Source organism: Lepidochelys olivacea (assembly GCF_965140295.1).
Source record: "Lepidochelys olivacea isolate rLepOli2 genome assembly, chromosome: 2".
Classification (NCBI taxonomy): domain Eukaryota; kingdom Metazoa; phylum Chordata; order Testudines; family Cheloniidae; genus Lepidochelys; species Lepidochelys olivacea.
Window position 1 is genome coordinate 123,212,209 of NC_140412.1, and position 18,794 is coordinate 123,231,002.

At 41.0% G+C, this 18,794-nt stretch overlaps 1 protein-coding gene across 2 annotated transcripts in view; it reads right to left on the reverse strand.

The window, feature by feature from the left end:
• Window positions 1-5,008: 5,008 nt before the first annotated feature.
• Window positions 5,009-18,794, reverse strand: part of TNFRSF11A (TNF receptor superfamily member 11a) — a 35,467-nt gene continuing 21,681 nt past the window's right edge. For both annotated transcript variants that reach the window (XM_084620574.1, XM_084620575.1), the window contains exons 7-10: window positions 17,791-17,898; window positions 15,787-15,839; window positions 13,351-14,194; window positions 5,009-7,138 (exon numbers count right to left, since the gene is read on the reverse strand). In XM_084620574.1, the coding sequence (XP_084476700.1) occupies window positions 6,726-7,138; window positions 13,351-14,194; window positions 15,787-15,839; window positions 17,791-17,898 (1,418 nt within the window). In that variant the 3' untranslated portion in view covers window positions 5,009-6,725. The remainder of the gene's footprint in view (window positions 7,139-13,350; window positions 14,195-15,786; window positions 15,840-17,790; window positions 17,899-18,794) is intronic.

Genomic DNA, 18,794 nt, shown 5'->3' on the forward strand with positions numbered 1-18,794 from the left:
GCCAGTGTAGAGATGCACCACTGAGCAAGAGGCTTCTGGAGTCATTTTGTCACACTGAGCTCTTTTTCCCAGCATGGAGGAGGCTGGGGTCAGGACACCAAGCTCTCTTAGGATTGTGTCATTAGTAGCTTGCTGGACCAGAGCCGCCTTTGTGCTCATAGAGCAAGAAAAGGCATTGTGGTTCTGGAAGGGATTACAATGAGGGTGAAGAAGAGACGCCTTGAACACTCATGTAGGTACTATTCTAATTTCCTGCAGACACAACTACACAAGACTGTTAAAGACTGAAAAAAATCTCTCTCATATCACTGATAAATGGAACAAAAAGTAACCTGATTGTTTTCTCATAGCAACATCAGATTACAGATCACTTAGTTTTATCTCAGATGGGTGAGTGAATCAGTCACCACATACCACTATGACCTCTGTATTCACACTTGAGAAGGGAACGACAAGTTTCCTAAGAAAAGTAAGAAAGAAATGAGTGTTAATTTTCAGCTTGAAAAGTAATCAGATGTTGATTACAAAAGTAATCCTGAGAACTAATTACTTTTGCTGTAATCATTTACTTTTGAACTCCTGCTTATGTATGTACGGTGATGAGTCCATTACAACTCCATTGGGTTCCCGCTAACAGGCACATTCTAGTAAAAATAAAGCAGTGCAGAGCTGTGTGTGTGTGTCGTGTAAAGGAGCAACATAAGGGATTTAATTCATGTAACACTAGGTGCTGGGTGATTATTCATTTGTGCAGCTGTGCTTCTGCAGCATTCTTCCCCTTTTAATTTGCAGTGCGCTGTGTTCCCAATGAATAAAAACAGGCGACTAAACTGTGCTTTGAGAAATGTTGATTTTGGTTTTGCATACACAGCAAAGCTGCGTGCGGTAGCAAGATATAAACTTGTTTTATTTTATTTAATTAATAGATGCAGTAATAGAATTCAGGGATCTCAATCATGTAGTGGGGATTTTAGCAGCAGTTCTATCATGCAATGCCATTATTTGCGGTGTGGTTATTATTCCATGCATTTCTGAAGTGTTTATCAGCCTATGAGCTCCTTTTATGTAGTTTAGAAATACAAATTATCCCCAAATTTGGACAAGCCTGTCCTTCACCAATCTCTGGCAAATAAATAAAAATAAATGCATACTGTAAGATATAAAACAGTGGCATGAAGGAGTGCTGTCCATCAATTAAAAAAAAAAAGGAAACACAAAAGCAATCAAGTTGTACAGCAGATATTTAAAAATACTTAAGCAAAATCTTGTTTCTGCTGCTGCATTATATGGAGAACCCCTTTTAAATAATAATATTTAGCTGTCACATAGCACTTTTCATTCATAAACCTCAAGCTGCAGGACTGGGACCATAGTGGATATAAATAGAAGGCAGCTGTCTTGAATAACTCCTGAAAAGGAACTAAACTCTGTCCTTCCCACCATTTGCCCACTTTGAGCTAAGTACTTCTTCCTCTATTAGCTGCACCAATTGCTGATGGGTGGCAAATTCTGTAGTCATCCACTAGCCGTCATCTTCAGCCCTCAACTAAAACCTCTCCAACGCATCATCAAGGACCTACAACCGATCCTGAAGGACGACCCATCACTCTCACAGATCTTGGGAGACAGGTCAGTCCTTGCTTCCAGATAGCCCCCCAACCTGAAGCAAATACTCACCAGCAAGTACACACCACACAACAGAACCACTAACCCAGGAACCTATCCTTGCAACAAAGCCCGTTGCCAACTCTGTCCACATATCTATTCAGGGGACACCATCATAGGGCCTAATCACATCAGCCACACTATCAGAGGCTCGTTCACCTGCACATCTACCAATGTGACGTATGCCATCGTGTGCCAGCAATGCCCCTCTTCCATGTACATTGGCCAAACCGGTCAGTCTCTACGTAAAAGAATAAATGGGTACAAATCAGAAGTCAAGACTTATAACATTCAAAAACCGGTTGGAGAACACTTCAATCTCTCTGGTCACTCAATTACAGACCTAAAAGTTACAATATTACAACAACAAAAACTTCAAAAACAGACTCCAACAAGAAACTGCTGAATTGGAATTAATTTGCAAACTGGACACCATTGAATTAGGCTTGAATAAATACTGGGAGTGGATGTGTCATTACACAAAGTAAAACTATTTCCCCATGTTTATTCCCCCCCTACTGTTCCTCGCACGTTCTTGTTAACTGCTGGAAATGGCCCATCTTGATTATCACTACAAAAGGTTTTTTTTTCCCCCCCCCTCTCCTGCTGGTAATAGCTCACCTTACCTGATCACTCTCCTTACAGTGTGTATGGTAACACCCATTGTTTCATGTTCTCTGTGTATATAAAATCTCCCCACTGTATTTTCTACTGCATGCATCTGATGAAGTGAGCTGTAGCTCACAAAAGCTTATGCTCAAATAAATTGGTTAGTCTCTAAGGTGCCACAAGTACTCCTTTTCTTTTTGCAAATTCTGTAGTGTTTACTCAACAGGTGACCTGCTCTTTTTGTGAAATTCCTCACACTTCCTATTTTATCAGACTTCCAAGAAATGTGTCACCAGTATTTTTGTCAAATACCAGATTAATAACATGTAGTATGTGTTCTTGAAGCAACTTTCTCATGCAAAGATTTTGCATTAATTTTACCATGGATTTTGGCTCTGTGTAAAGCAGCTCTGAATTCTGTTTGTTTTGGATGGCATTGAGAAGATGGATGCCGTTCATTCTGTGTGAATGAATGGTGGTGGTGGTGTACAGCACAAGAATAACTGCTGGGGAGCTGGTTACAACAAGGATGTCCCCCAATATGGTTAAAACGTGGGTCTGTCTTGTAGCATGGAGAGCAGCTTAGTTGCTCAGATACTGTGTTGAAGAGCACACTATAGGAACTCAACTGATAAGTAAAAATGACTTTATATTAAGGATGCTCCCTTCAGAGATGCCACAACCGCTTATGACAAGTCTCTGTCCAAGGTTGTAGCATTGTTGACTCAAGGCCACTATAGGGTGGACAGGCTCTGTGACCCCATGACATTTTTCAGAGGGGGAGGGGTTTGTCCTAGTGTCCATGGCCAAAAATTTCCCTCCCCTGCCCAGTGTTGTATGTTGAATTGCTGGTGCACTCCCAGCCCAGGAGCACTGAATAGGTACATAATTTGCAATGCATGTCAGAATCCTTCAAGGCGAAAGATGTAATAGGTAGCATCATAGGGATAGATGCTATATAGGCTACTTTAGAAATAAATGGGAATTGAATGTCTACATTCCTGGGTGACTTTGAAAATCCCACCTGTGAAATATACTCATCGCTACTTTTGCAAAACTACCCTTTTTATTATCTTATGTTTTCTTGCATTATAATAGGTATTGGGGGAAGACATACCTTTTGTTAAATCATATCTATGGACAAAGAGGTTAATTAGTTTCTCTCAGCAACCAAAAGCCTTCCCTGTAGAAAAGAGTGAAGCAGGAGTTCAGATTAGAGCTTCACGCAATCAGTGAATTTAGAGCACACCTGCATTATGAAAACAGTCATGTGAGAGACCCAATTATAACACAATTGACCCTGAGATGGTTAAAATATAGTTTCTTCTTGTAGTGTAGATAGGAGCTCACCATGTCCAGAGCTGTAGCGGTAAAGTTCTATCTATACCAGAAGAGGGAACCATGTGATAACTTGGTCCTAAGGATGGCTGCTTTCACAAGTACTCCTTTTCTTTTTGAGGATACAGACTAACATGGCTGCTCTCTGAAACCTGCTTTCATACTGTAGATGGGGCTGAGAGACTTTTATGGCAATCTGAGGTATGGCTTAGGATGCAGCAAAGTAGTTCAATAAAGCACTGATCCATTCACTACCTCTCAGTGTTACTGCACTGAAAAAGGAGTGGCATATCGAAGTTATAATTGTCTCAGCAGATGACATTTCCTAGATCTTAATTATCAGCTGGGAGGCTTAATGGTCCAAGATGCAGTTGACTCCATCAATAACAATATTTTGCACTTATATAGCACCTTTCGTTTGAGGACCTCAAAGTGCTTTACATATATGAATTGTTTAAGCCTTCCAATACTCACACAAGTTAGGTGAGTAGTAGTATCCCTGTTTGTCAGATGGTTAAATTGAAGCACAGGGTGGTCAAGTGAATTGCTCCTAGTCAAAAGAGTAGGTCCATGGCAGAGCTGGGCATAGAATCCAGAAACCCTGACTCCTGATTCTCTGTGTATATCACTATACTGTGCTGGACAGCTTTACCTCCCCCGGAAATACCAGGGGGATAGGTTGTTATTACTTTTATAAGATTAAAAAATAGGTGCATTGATTTTTTTTTAGTTGATGATAAAGTTTCAACTGCTATCTACAGTGCATTGCTAGAGAATTATAGTGGAATGCTAAGTCTATTATAGTTAAGGTTTAGACCAGCTTTCTTTTTAAAGCTCCACTCTTCTAAGTGCTCTAAAATCTGCATGGTTACTCAGATAAATGCTCTGCATCTTAGCCAATCAGATATCTAGAGTCTTCACTCAGCATTCCATTCAGTTTATAATACATATTCGAGTCACAAGAAGGAATCGTCTGAGGTGACACAGACAAAAATATCAACTTTTAAAATTAAGAGCCCCATTTTTTACTCTCACACTGCCTTGAACTACAGATGAGTATAAAGGTGTGAATACTAATGAGCTGAGATCTAAAAAGCTGAGATTTCTTTTCTTTTCTTCCTTTCTTAAGGTATGATTGTGCCCACTGTCAATATACAGTTCCACAGGTTACCCAGTGCTGTCCCTGTGGGAATCACCAGGGGACAGGGTGACAACCAAACAACAAAGGTCCCATAATGCCTAGGCATACTAGTGAGAGGATTTTTATATTCACATTTGAGTTTTTGGCAAAATGACATTGGAGGATATAATGATGTCATTTAATTTCCTCCATGTAATGTAATAAAAGCCTGCTTTTGCTGAAAAAGATCTTTAGGAATTTATTATCATTAATTATTTGTATTACAATAGCAGCCAGAGCACCAATCAACTTTGGGATCATAATATGTTAGGCCCCATTGTACAAACACATAGTGAACAACAGTGCCTGCCCCAGAGTGCTTACAAACAAAATGACATAGATGCAGAAATTACTTTAGGGTCAGTGACTGAGCAGCAAGGCAGGGAACCCAAGCAGCACAGAAGAATGTTGGTAATCATGGAGTGGATACTTCACGTTGGGTTCAGTCTGGAACAGGGAAAAACATTGTACTTTCTGGCATTTTAAACTTCCCATAATGGAGTCATAGCAGCACCCAGGGTGACACACCCATTTTTCATACTTATGTTTGAAGCTCTTTCACCCTTTATTTGAAGAGATTGTTGGATTCTTCTGGTGAAATCACGGTGCCACTGAAATCAATGGTAAAGCTCCCATTTACGTCATTAGAGCCATGATTTCACCCCCCTCTTTCTAGCCCTCTCCCTTCCATTGCGGCACGCAAACAATGGAAAGAGTGGTAACAGAGAGAAGGGAAAAGACAGTGGTTCAAGAAGGGATGTGTGTGTTTCAAGCCTCAAAGCAGCTAATTTGCCAAGGACTGAGTGGAGGAATTCTCCTTCTCTGCAGAATTCAGCCAACCCAGATCTCTAAACTAGAATTTTCTCACACAGGTTTTTTTTTAATTATTTTTTTTAAAGAGGGCTGAAAAATGTGTGATCTCCACCGTCGTGCAAGCAATGTGCAAGGTGGCTACCCCCCTTTCTTTTCATCTATGAATGGGCATCTAATGATGATGTGACATTCAATAAACTGCCTGCTTACAGGATTTTAGGTGGTCTTCACCTACAGAAATGTTATTGCAAACTGGAGCAGCTACACAGCAGGCTGGTGGCTTTAGAGCTTTTCAGAAGAAGATCCTTCCTAACAAGAAGTCTTCAAGTAAAAGATGCTCCTCCTGGTGGATAGGTGATTCTCACTCTAATCAAGAGATCTGTGATCATGTGGATCATGGAAGTGCATAGTTCATCTTCACATGAGGCCAATAGGATCATTACACAGTGACACTCCGGGTGATAAGGCAGAATTAAATCTAGATGGAAGGTTCTCATGGCAAATGCAAGGGAATAGAGAAAGAGAAAGGCCACGCACAAAGGCTTGGCTTAATCTTTCCCCAAATTCTTGCCTGGATGTCATTAGGGAAAAATATTGGTCAATACTTATGGTCTACCTTCTGAATATTAATCATAATTAGTATTCGTACTCTAATAGCATTCACAATAGGCTAAGTGTTGTCTACACACACAGACCCTGTCCCAAAGAGTTTACAACCTAAATTAATTAAAGTCTTCCACTTTGTGTCCCAAGGATAAGGGGATGGACAGCGAGTCTTGAACAATCTGTACAATTGTAGGGAAGTAGATTTCCTTCCCATCAGATATTTCTGCAATGATAGCAGCTTTACACTTGTGTCTGTCTCCACTAATAATTTCCACGGTGATAGCATCACAGGCATTTGTCGAGGAATTGTCGGTTCCATTTGATGAAGTCCCCAAGAGACACCAGGAATAATAAAGGTCTCAGATCCAATGAACCAGTCATGGCAACCTGGCCTCTGAGCAGCGAACACAACCCTGTAGACAATTAATGCCATTCACTGGCTGATATACAGTCCCTCAGTATTAATGGTGTTTCAGTCAAATACTAAGAGTGAGCAAACAGCTGTTGATTCCCATCAGTGCAATGCTTTCTCTGAAAATTGTCCTGGCTTTCCCTCCTCTTGCACAGGTTGAAAGGCCCCACTGTGACACCACTTCCTGTCCTGACTGTCTTGGTTCTCTTCTTGAACCACAGGCCCTGGCCTTCTCTCATATTCCCCTGTGCTATTTAGTCCTTCGTTCTCTGCAGGGCAGGCTGGATTAGCATCAGCATATTTTTCTTTGTAATGTTGGGTGTTGCCTGCAAAAGTCTCGCAGCGGTTCAGGTTTTCCTCTTGCACTGGACTCCCCACATTCTCATCAGCTGTTCCAGTAGCTGTTGTCCCCTCTTGGGAGTTTTGACTAACATAGACAACAATTATATCGCCCTTAAAATTCATTACTTGTCCACTTGATATAAATGTAGAGTTACTGTTTCCAGTCACATTTCCTAGGGAAAGGGAGGGGGGAAAAGCATATATGCGTGATTAATATTTTCTGTCAGAATTTTGTATCATGAGATGAATATTTAGCTGAGTGAATTTGATTCCTGTTATTTTCCCTCCCAGCACCAAACCTGTCATCCAAGTGTGTCTGGCTGGGATAATAGGAAAATTTCTCCCTTTAAAACTCATCACCTGGAGGCAAGAGAGAGATCCTTTGCTATATACTCTCCCCCTCCAGCTACCTGCAGCAAACCCTTCAGGATCCTGAATTTGCTCTCAAGTACACAGACCCAGATCATACTGGAAAATGCTCCACACATAATGTATGTGTAAAATGCTCATTGTCTGTCTCTCTGAATATATATCTATGTCTTAGATATTCATAGATTACCAGTCACCATAGTGATTTTCAAATGATTGAAACTATTATGCAGACAATGCAGTAAGTTTAACTAAATAAAATTTGAAAGACTTAAAAAGGTTATTACCGAGCCATGGATAACAGACTTTCTAGAGTCCAATAGTGTAGAGTGTACGGATGGGGCAATCCTAGGAGCACATGAGATTATACTCTGTGACCCAGATCCTGCAATATGCTCAGTGACTTTAATGGGGCTCTGCATGGGCACAGGGATCCACCCATGTTGAGCACATTGCAGGATCAGGGCCTGTATCACAAAATCCTACTAGAATGATAATAGAAACCTCTTTTAAAAGGTTTGGCCATGAGGTGTGCATGGCAGCCATAGGTGAGTTTACATTATGAGCTCGATCTTGCTGTCATTGAAGATAATTAATAATTTTGCCATTAACTTCAATAAGAGCAGGATGAAGCTCTGAAATTTCAAAATTCATACAAGAATTATGGAAAATGCTGGGAAGAGTTAACTTTCCCTCAGTTCAAACAAACAAAACAATAAAAACAGTTTTAGCTGAGTATTATTAGTGCTCTCTCTCTCTAAGATGTATTCTTCCTACTACAGATTACTTAATCAGTTTTTATGGACAGCTTCTAGAGATTTTTAGAAATTCATGATGTTTTATTGGCATTTTTTAATACTTTAAAATCAGCAATTTTTATAACCCTGTCACTGCAGTTACGAGGAAACCACGTACAATCACTCTTTATTAGCGATGGCCTAGCCCAGAGCAACCTGGTGTTCTCAGTAAACAGTCATGTTTGTATGCCATGACTGAATTCCAGTAAATGATGATGAATTCTTGCAGGAGTACATCTATCACACAGTTTGGCGGCACTTGGACTTCTTTTTTTAAAAGGCTCACTTTAGCAATATTATTTACTTTAACTAAAAACCACTACACTACTTCTTTATTTCTTTCCAATTATCGTTGATTATCATGTGACTAAAAGTTCTCTCCTTTAAGCATTGCCTTATTTCCTGCCTGAGCTGTTTCTTAGGTGAAGGCCCAATCCAGGGTCACAATTCCCTGCCATCAACATGATGCTGATGTCACAAGTGCTGGATTTGTGGTTAGACTAATAACCTTTAGCATTTCCGTAGTGCTTCCTACATCCAAAGTACTTCATGAACATTCACCAGTGTTTATTGGTAGAACAGCAATTTTAGCTAAATTACATGAAAGTTAAATAGAAGTCAGTTAATGCTTAGCTGAATGCGATATGGGATTCTTAACTGCTTGTTAAAGATGCCAGGTTGATAGAAGAGGTGAATACTGAAATCCTCTTTCTCCAGAGAGTGGTAATGAAAGCTGTCCACTTTGCTCTACCAAATGTACATAAAACTTGGATCTAGAGGGACACTCTCCACAAGCATTCAGTCCTTTGGCAGCAACTGGCAGTCTTCGTAGAGAAACCAATCAGGATTATAGGGTTTGGTTTTTTTGTTACAATTACAATTTTTTTGTTACTGGAACTGGAAGGTGGCCACAAGCTCAGTTTGCACAAGCCACCAAGCAGCTTTCACGTGGTAATGACTGTTGGTTGCTACTGACTTGGACGGGATTTGAACTTAGAAGTAAAAGACTCTGAATCCCATTCCTAATTCTTGAGTCACTCAGGGGTGAATGCTCTGAAGAAGTTAGGCTCCTAACTTTTATTGAAATCAACAGAACTTAGGAGCCTAAATAGAAAGTTAGGAGCCGAACTCCTTTGTAGCATTCAGCCCTTAATCCTCCAGAGGGGGCATGCCTGTGATAGCAGGGGACTGGACTTGATGACCTAGGCGGTCCCCTCAAATTCCGTGTCCTAGGTTCATAAAGGGCTTCTAAAAGGTCTATTTATAGTCAATACTAGAGATGGGCATGAACAAACACTACAGGTTCAATTCCTCTGAAATTTGGAGCATTATGAATTGGCACCTGAAGGCTCAGACCCATGTAACTGAACACTTTGGTTTGCAGATTTATATTTACATGCCCAAAGTCTTTCATGATAGGGCAGTTCAACATTTTTCATTTAAATTTTGAATATTGATTAGTAAAAGAGACACATATTTCCTTGGAATTTTTGTGGCAATTTGCCCCCATTTTGAAGCCAGTTCTCTTTCACAAAGCTGACATGCCACAAACTCTCAAACAGGGGCAGTGCTGGGGGCAAGAGGGGCGGTTGTTGGAGCTATGTCCACTCCAAAATTTGCCTTAGCCCCCTACCCATAGCTACTCCTCTCAGCGCAATGGTCAAATGTTATGATAAGCAAGGGTGGCATGGTATGGTATTACCACACTTACTTCTCCGCTGCTATGGGTGGCAACACTGCCTTCAGAGCTGGGCAGCCAGAGAGCTGTGGCGGCTCATCATCAGCCCAGCTCTTAAGGGAACACCGCTGCCAGCAGTAGCACAGAAGTAAGGATGGCAATGCCATATCATGCCACCTTTACTTCTGCAGTTCTGCGCTGTTGCTGGCAGCGGCACCACCTTCAGATCTGGGCACCTAGCCAGCAGCTGCAGCTGCTGCCAGCCACCCAGCTCTGAATGCTGATGATGTTCAGGGCTGGCCTGAGGGAAAATGGCACCAGGCAAATAGGGGGGAGGGGGCAGCTCCCCATACAGTGACCCCTCCCCCCATGACTGGGGCGCAATGGCAGCAGGAAGTGTGGGGTTGCAAAGTTTCCTGCAGCCAGGGGAGGTTCCCAGAAGTAGATCTGACCCATCCTCAGGAGTGGCTCTTGCAGGGGAAGAGGAAGTCCTGTCCCCCACAAGTCTATACAGGACTAGCAGCTGCAGCCCAACACAAATGTAAAACCCTCCAGCTGGAGAGCCCCCAGCTGTGCCCCTCCCAGGTCTGGGCCCAGTTCTTGGAGGCTAAAGGAGCCTTGGACTGACTATATGCGTGGGGGGATGTTGACCATGGAGCTCCCCTGACCAAGGCGCCCCCTCGACTATGGCGCCCTGGGCAGTCGCCCACCCCTAAGGCCAGCCCTGACGATGCTACCGATTCCTTTGCTGAAAATCACAACAATGGATGGATGGTCCTCAAGTGAAATGTCTTCTCTGCGGTAAGTAGTAGCTCAGTCTTCGTACGTGCGTTTTTTTGTTTCATAATGTATGTCAGTTTTTCACTGGTTTCTTGGAAACCTTGAGAAACACTTGCCCCACAATGTATGTTTAAGAAATTACATCTTGATTTTTGCTGCCTGTCACATGCTGTTTTTGTGCTTTATTGGTAGTGCTTTTTTTATTTTGTGCTAGTTTTGCATTAATTGGCAGTTCGTTTAGTTAAGAACCGAATTGCTTTTGCTACTTTTACAAAGACTGTGACTCATGCGGGTGCACAACAATTAGAGCAAGAGTGAACCCCCCCTCCGAAAAAAAAATCTTTAAAATGTTTCTAATTTTCTGGTTGTATGTATTTGATTGGGTTTTGATTTGGCTGGAATGGAAATATGGGCTCGATAAGCTAAGGAAAAGAGGTGTACTTAGTTCTGGTTGGTTGTTATTTATCTTGTTTCAAATAGTAGTGTGTGCACGTTGTTGCTTTGGTTTTTTTGTGTGTGCAAATGGCTAACTTAAAAATATAATACAGTATAGTCTCTGATTTAAAGAAATTAGCCATCAGTATTATTTAACCAGTAATTTCCCCCAGAAGTTTGCGTGTTTATTGTTAATATTATTAGTATTAGCTTATTTATTTATTGGCTTCCTTTTTTTTCCTATTGATTTTCTGTGAATAAATGTTGCACCAGTGAGCTGCCAGAGATGTAGTTTAAAACTGATCTGTCTGTATATATTTTTGTTCTCCTTTTGAGGGGAACATAGATAATATACACGTTTAAGTGTGTATTGTTAAACAAATAAGTGTGTGCGCCCACAAGATGTATAGGGCAGCCCTGCAATTTTCTGTCTACCCCACCTCAGCCCCCACACCAGGAAGAGGTGGTGCTGCCCCTGTTCACTAACCTATGTGGTTCCACTATGTCAATTTATATTGAGACACAGTTACAAAATGTGTGTTGTACGTCTTTTTCTGTCCTAGCACTTCACAGAGGATTTCATGAATGCTTCTTATACACCCACAGCTAGTTCTGAAGCATGACTCAGAATGGAACCATTTACTAAGCCGTATTCCAGTTCACATGCACACATCGATATTCCCCTCGGAACACTGCCATTCCATAAGCAGAAAAAGAACACATGAACTGTGCATTTTGAGTCTGATTAATTAAAAATTACTATTTTAGAATTGAACAGCAGTCATATGTCGCTTCTGGTAAATAAATAACACAGTATGCATGCTCAGGTATCCCCAGCTAGCACTATAGTATGGGAAGGCACCCAGTGGTGCTGATGCAATTAAAACTACATCGAGAGAATTAAACAGCAGACCAGATTAGACATACTTTCAGTCACGTGTCAGTCCAAACTCCGCTTTCCCCCTGCTCCCCAATCCCTAATCTCCCCTTCCCTTCTGCTCCCCAATATTGCTCTCTTCATTCTACTGTTGGATTTAAAGAGAGGACTAACACTTTGCTAGTGTCAAAAAGGACTTTGCCTCTAGGCATACCTCAGATGTCCCTCATTTTAGCCCCAAAGGTACCTACTTTCCAAGCAAATCATGTGTAACAGAATGAGTCATTTATACCAGAGGAATGAATCCTGCAGTATTTTACGTCTCCCATGTGGATAACATATTTTTGGGCTCTGACACATTACAGCCCACATTTGGGCCTTGGCAGGTTGACATGAATGCCTCCAGGACACTACTCTAAGGTATAATATGCATTTATAGAAGGGTGATTGCCTATGATTAATATTTGTATAACCATAGTACCCAGACCATCAAGACCAAGGTCCCATTCTGCTAGGCATCACAAAAGCATATATAAAGACAGGGTTGCTGCCCGAAAGAGATTACAGTCCAAAACTACTAATGACACATTAAAGGTGGGAAGACAGAAATATACATATATAGCTCCTGCATACACTTCCCCACCAAAAATAATGTAAATGGATCAACTGAACAACATCTGCCCCTCAGAGCCAACATAAATAGATAATTTCTTGTATCATCGTAGCAGATGTGGGTAGGGTGACCAGATGTCATGATTTTATAGGGACTTTGTCTTATATAAGTGCATTCTATTCCTTTTTTTTTTCTTGTTTGTCATTTGGATATTTAAGAATATACTAAATAACTGGGTTCCAGAATTATTAAGAAGACAGAAGTGAGTGTGTGGGCAGAACAACAGTGTGCATCAAATTATTTTAAAGTTCATTTTGACATGTTAAAAATAATAAAGAGAAAGAGTTAAAGAAACCAAAAATTGGGCCTGTCTTTATTTGTCAGTTATAATGGGGTTTAACTGAAAACTTAATGCTTCTGATTGGTGTTTAACTGAGAACTTCATGATGGGAGACATCAGTGCAATGAATTCACTTTATTCCACCATCAAAATATTTAGACAACAGCATAAACTGTCTGGGCTCTGTAGTGGGAGCCAGAGGATGGAGGTTTTCTTGCTGGGTAGAGAATAACCACTGGCACCAGCATGAAACCTCATTGGGTCTAGACTATTTCCAGAGTCCAGCGGAAAACAAATGTCCTGGCTTTTTTATCCTGGTCATTGAAAGTAGCTGCAAGGCAAATAAAAGGGAAAAAAAAAAGCTTCATTTTATTAATCTCTCCTTCCTCCAAACCATGCCCTCCACTGAGATTCAAAGTAAAAGAATACTGGGAAAGTACGAAGGATAATCCTATATGATAGTATGTAGAGCGAGCCTGCTGGAGGGATTGCTTACCTGATGCTTGTGGGAGGTCTGAATTGCTACAATTTGCCCCAGAAGTGCTTCTGCTTGTGTTCTGGTACTTTGTGTCAGTACCTTCAGAGGGAGTATCTTCAGTGCCAGGATCGCTTGCTAAAGTACTCTGACCCGCAGAAGGAAAGTCCAAGCCACAGGTGCACTGTGGATAAAGTCCATTTTCCGGTGAGGCTGTGGTATAGTCAACCGCTGCACAAAGGGGTTCGCTCCACTTCCTAGGAGATTCCCTAGATGAAACCCCACAGCCCACACAGTTGTTCACTGACTCAGGGTTCACTGGGAAGTGATCTGTGTTCTTTCTCTCCGTCTCCTTCATATGACTACAGGTGCAATGGCAAGATTTCTGTAGGTATTTGTCTGAGGAGGCATGGATGCAGTCCATTCCGCATGAAGGATCAGAGCTATAGGAGCCTGCTAAATCCACCATGCTCTCAGTTCCTGTGAAGCACTGACTTAAGCTATCATTCTCCCCCACCTCCAGTGGCTCTGAAAATGGTGACACGGATTTACTGTCAGGCCGACTCGTTAAATGTAAATAACCATGGGCATGGGGAGCTCTATCTACATATTCGTCTTCCATGGGAATCTGCCTGAAGTGGTCATCCTCAGACTCTGTTGCTAAAGACAATGTTGGGATGTTCTCTCCCAATTCATAGTGGATTGTATTTGGGCTGCCTTTTCCATAGAGAGTGTGCCCATTTGGGCAACCCATGTCTTCAGAAAAAACATAGTAATCAAGGGCTAGCAAACATATTCCTTCAGAAGGCTGAGGACTCGCAGTGTTCACCATGTTTGTATTAACAAATGGCTCTCTGGGGGATTCCTAAACAAAATCCAAAAGAAAAAAATGTTTAATAAGCAGGTCATCAGAATATTATTTTTCTTAGAAGAGCAGAAATGATAGTTAGAGAATTTAATATTCTTGCATTGTAGTTGCTGACTTAGAGCAGCACCCCCTACATTTTTGACCCATAAAATGTAGTTCTGCTTGGATATGTGACAAGGATCTTACTGGACAGGTCTGCTCCTTGTGTGTATTCAGAGTCAAATCTGCTCCCGTGAGTGACAAAAATAAATTTTTAACTGGTTATTGCTCCTGTTGGCTCTAAAGAGCCAAAACAGCTAAGAAAGAGTGAGTTAGATTCTATTCTTCCGTCTGTCTCATTGACAGAATTGTTACTAAGGTCCAATCAGTCACACCTGAGCGAGCCCATTGAAGGCAATGAGGTTTGCACAGACAACACTGAGGGCAGAAGCTTTATTAATGGTGGTGATGCACGAAGAAGGAAGAATCCAGGTTGGCTTACAGGACTCAGGGTGAGCTTGCAAGGCAGAGAGTTCAAAAAACATTTACTTGTGAACTGAGCACGTGTGACCTGGAAATTGTTGAGACAATAAACACGGAAATCCATGATGCCATTTTTACAGTCACTTTTCAGAGCAACGCTACACTTTAAAGCACAAGAGGTTTTCCTCTCAACAATGGGCTGTTCTTTAAAGTTTGATGCCCAGATCTAACCTATACTAGATTTGAAATCCTCTAAATTCTAAGGGCCAAATTTTCTTGTTTGTGTGAAACTCCACTGAAGTCAATGTAGCAGTGACCATTTTCCTCAGCAGAGGATTTGACCTTAAATACTCTCCTTCATTTTTATAAAGGAAGGGCTGATTCTTCTCTTACTTACACCAGTTTTACACACCTTCAAGTCCTTTGACATGAATGGAGTCACTCCTGATTTAGATTGAAGTCAGAGAAGATTCAGGCCTTATATGTTCAGTGACCCTTCCCACAAATTCCCTCCATTTTTTCATTTGACTACTTTCTACAAGGAGTGTAAAAATGGCATTTACAGGAATTTTTCTGGGATTACCCAATGATTAAAAAGCCCTAGTACATTAGAACAACAAACAATTAACTGAGCACTTCTTAGAAAAGACACCAAAGGCTTAAAATAAAAAGGAATAGAAGGCAAATAGTCCCTAGCATTCAGAAATGGAAAAGAATAGCTATTTATGAAGAATGCAAAGAGAGGTCCTTATCTTCTAGCTATGTAGAGTGGGGGGAAAGAATTCAAACGGTATGCCATTTGAATTCACAGATTCAATGGACCCAATTCTGCTGTCAGTTTACCTTGAGTGTCACTCTCATAGGAGTTACACTCGTGTAATTTAGAGCAAAACTTGGCTCATTGTCTACAGGAATTAAAGCCAGAATGCTATCAGTTCTCTGTCCTTTGTTGCAACTACCTGATCACCTATTAGTGTCTTTGCTTGGGTGGTACAATAGTTACTGAACGGTGGGAGAGAAATCTGTGGACTCATTTGTCTGTACTAAGTGTCGAGGCTGCCATGAGGGTCAGGAAAGGAATTAACAAAGCATAACCACAGTGAAAACTTTAGAACATTAGAGTTTACCTTCGTCCCTTTTATTTGGCTGCATACTTCATTAGCCCAGTGTTGTAGATCTGCTGTAGGGGAAACAAAATAATAGCTATAGTGTTTAGCAGGCTTTCTTAAATCAATCACAGATCAAATAATATAGTTGTCCATAATCTCCTACATTAAATTAAACCTAACTGTCCAGATTGTTTTTATTGACTCTGCTCAAAAGACCAAGCGGCTGTCTAGCTGAGCATTCATTATAACTTGAATTGGATACATCCTTATGGAACAAATGTCTATAAGGTCCTAAAATAGAATGTGGTTAAGCTATGTTCCACATCAAATGGGACTTTATTCCTGGTCACATGTCAACGAGTATGACTGGCCTCAGATCGACCCAGTTGCAACCATACAATTGGTTAGTCTATTTCAAGAGGTGTCACATGAATGGCCCAAATAGCAATGAGGAGACCAAAGGAGGAACCCCCTCCCACGCCCGCATACACACCCCGAAACCACCATAGGATGGCAGTTTTGAATATAGTCTCTTCCGCTTAATCGGAATGTGTTTAATTGGGAAATGTACTAAATTAAAACATCTCTGAAGGAAAAGGTTTAAACTCAGTGAGGCTTTATAACAGTGACTGCTGCTTTATGGGGACAGTAATGATAGTTTATGGGGATTTTGTAGTGCTAGGCCATGTGTGCTTTTTAATATCATGCTGGTTCTCCGTGTTTGTAGAACAACTGGAACATATATCAAGTAGGTAGCCACTGCCTGGTCTTGGCCATTAGTTTGTTCCATTCAGGCCAAGTACACACACCTAGTATACACTCCACTGTAGATACTGGCCTGCAGAAACTGGGAGGAGGCACTAACCTGATGGGGCTCTGCAGAGCCCAGACAGCAGTATTGCTATTTAATTGGTATCATCTGTCAGTCTGGAATTTCTCTTAAAGGGCATGAAGGGCCACTCACTGGAAGGGGCTGCAGAGTGATGGAAATCCAGATTAAGAGGATTCCACTATAACCTCCGCTGAATCGAAAATGTTTGGTTACCCTTAGGGTGACAGGAATTTAGTGTGGAAGTGGTAGCCATCTTATAAAAAGCTATTTAAAAGTTTATTTAAACAATGCAGGAGAAGAATGGCACAAAAAAACCCAGGCAGGTGGGGCTGAGGAAATGAAAGGGGAAAAGGACAGATGAGAAAAAGATTTCCATGAGGAGGAAGTCAATGCAAAAGGAGTAATAACAGTTTGCTCAAATCAACTAATGCATAGAGGTTAAAATGAGTTTCTGCAGATGCATCAACATCCATGCAGCAATCGCTGCAGCATTTCCCCCATGTTAATAATATTTAATGCCATTGATAATACATGAAAATCACATTTCTCCACTATTACAGAAATAGTGTATCAAAATGTTGACCCTAGTCCAAACAATAGGCTTGATCACATTCTCAGATATGTGACTGTACTAGTGGCATGCCGTGACAGTTTTAGTAAGGCAGTCCAAAATTGCATCTTCCATTCAGTGTGACCTCACTCATATGGTGTGTGTGAGGTTACATTGTGCAGAAGACACCATTTTGTTTTACAAAATTGAATCCTCCTTGGGGTCTGAACAGAATAGTCCTGGGGGCAGATCTGGTCCACATGCTGCCAGTTGGATAAAGCACAGCTGTCAGGCATGCAGGCCACACAATACATGCCTTGCATGCATAAACAGCACTCCACTGGACTGTACATTAGCTAAGATCTAATTTTGACAAACCAGTTACTGCACAATAGCTGATTTGACAGGGTACCAGAGCGATAAGCCTAATACATTTCTGTACTAGAGAAAAGGAATCCAAAGTCCTGCTTTGTGCCAGCTAAAATACATAAACTGTAGAGCATATAGTTTTCCAACCAATGCATGTGTTTTTAACCTGATGAGTCCCACTAAATTCAAATCACACAGTTTAAACCTCTACCCATAAAAATACAGATTTCACATTAAGTTGAATTCCTAAAAATCATTAGCCATAATGTACCTGTCAGTGCTTTCCCCTTATTTTTGTAACATACAATAAGTATGATAATGCTGGTTAATATCACAAAGAGGACTGGAACAGTCAGAACATACAAGATCTTGTTTGTTTCTGTAGGATGAAAAGAAAAATCACATCAGTGTGCAGCTTATACTTAGCAATGATACGATCCTTGCTTACTTTTCTTACTTGGATGCAGTAAGATGTTTCCATTGGAACTTAGATTTCTAAAATAACCCCGATAGCTTTATAACACATTATGTTGAGTAACAAGGAGCCTGATCAAGCCCATGCTTTACAATACTATCTTTAAAAGAACTACTGATTTAAATGCTGAAGACAGACCAATACAGGCATGCCCAAATTTTGCTGAGTTGAAGGGTTCATGTGTAAGCTGCCAGGAGCCCAAGAGCTATACTTGATTTGCTTGAAAAGGCTCTGAAAGTAGTCCCTATGAGCTACACAGGCCCCAGCATGCCAGACAGCCTTCGGTTCAGAGCATGATGGCTCACTGCATGCTGAAACACGTAGTCTCGCTGGGGCAGCACATCCACATTAAAGATAAAAAGGGCAATGGGCCTCATTATCAGACATCAAGGGCTGCCTTTGACTGACACTGTATCCATCACTAGCAACAGTGCACAGACAGAAGTTGTTGCTTTTTTTAAAAATAGTTAAAAATGAGAAGAATGCAAAAAAGTCAGAACTGCAACTGTGATGGTAGTTAATAGGTATTATAACAACAATCTCATCTGGTACGTAATTTCAATAAAAAGTATAAAGCTGTATACAGTACTGAACATAGACTGTAGTTGTGATTTCTCACAAGGAGCTTCAATTCAGAATGGCATAAAATAATCTTTAATACCAAAATATTTTGAGGCGGATTTTCAAAAAAGGCTCAGAATTGGCCCAACTGCTTTCTTTAAAGCCAGCTTCAGTGGGAACAGAGTTATGCCAGCACTGAGCCCTTTTGAAAATCCTACCCTATACTTTCTGATGGATAA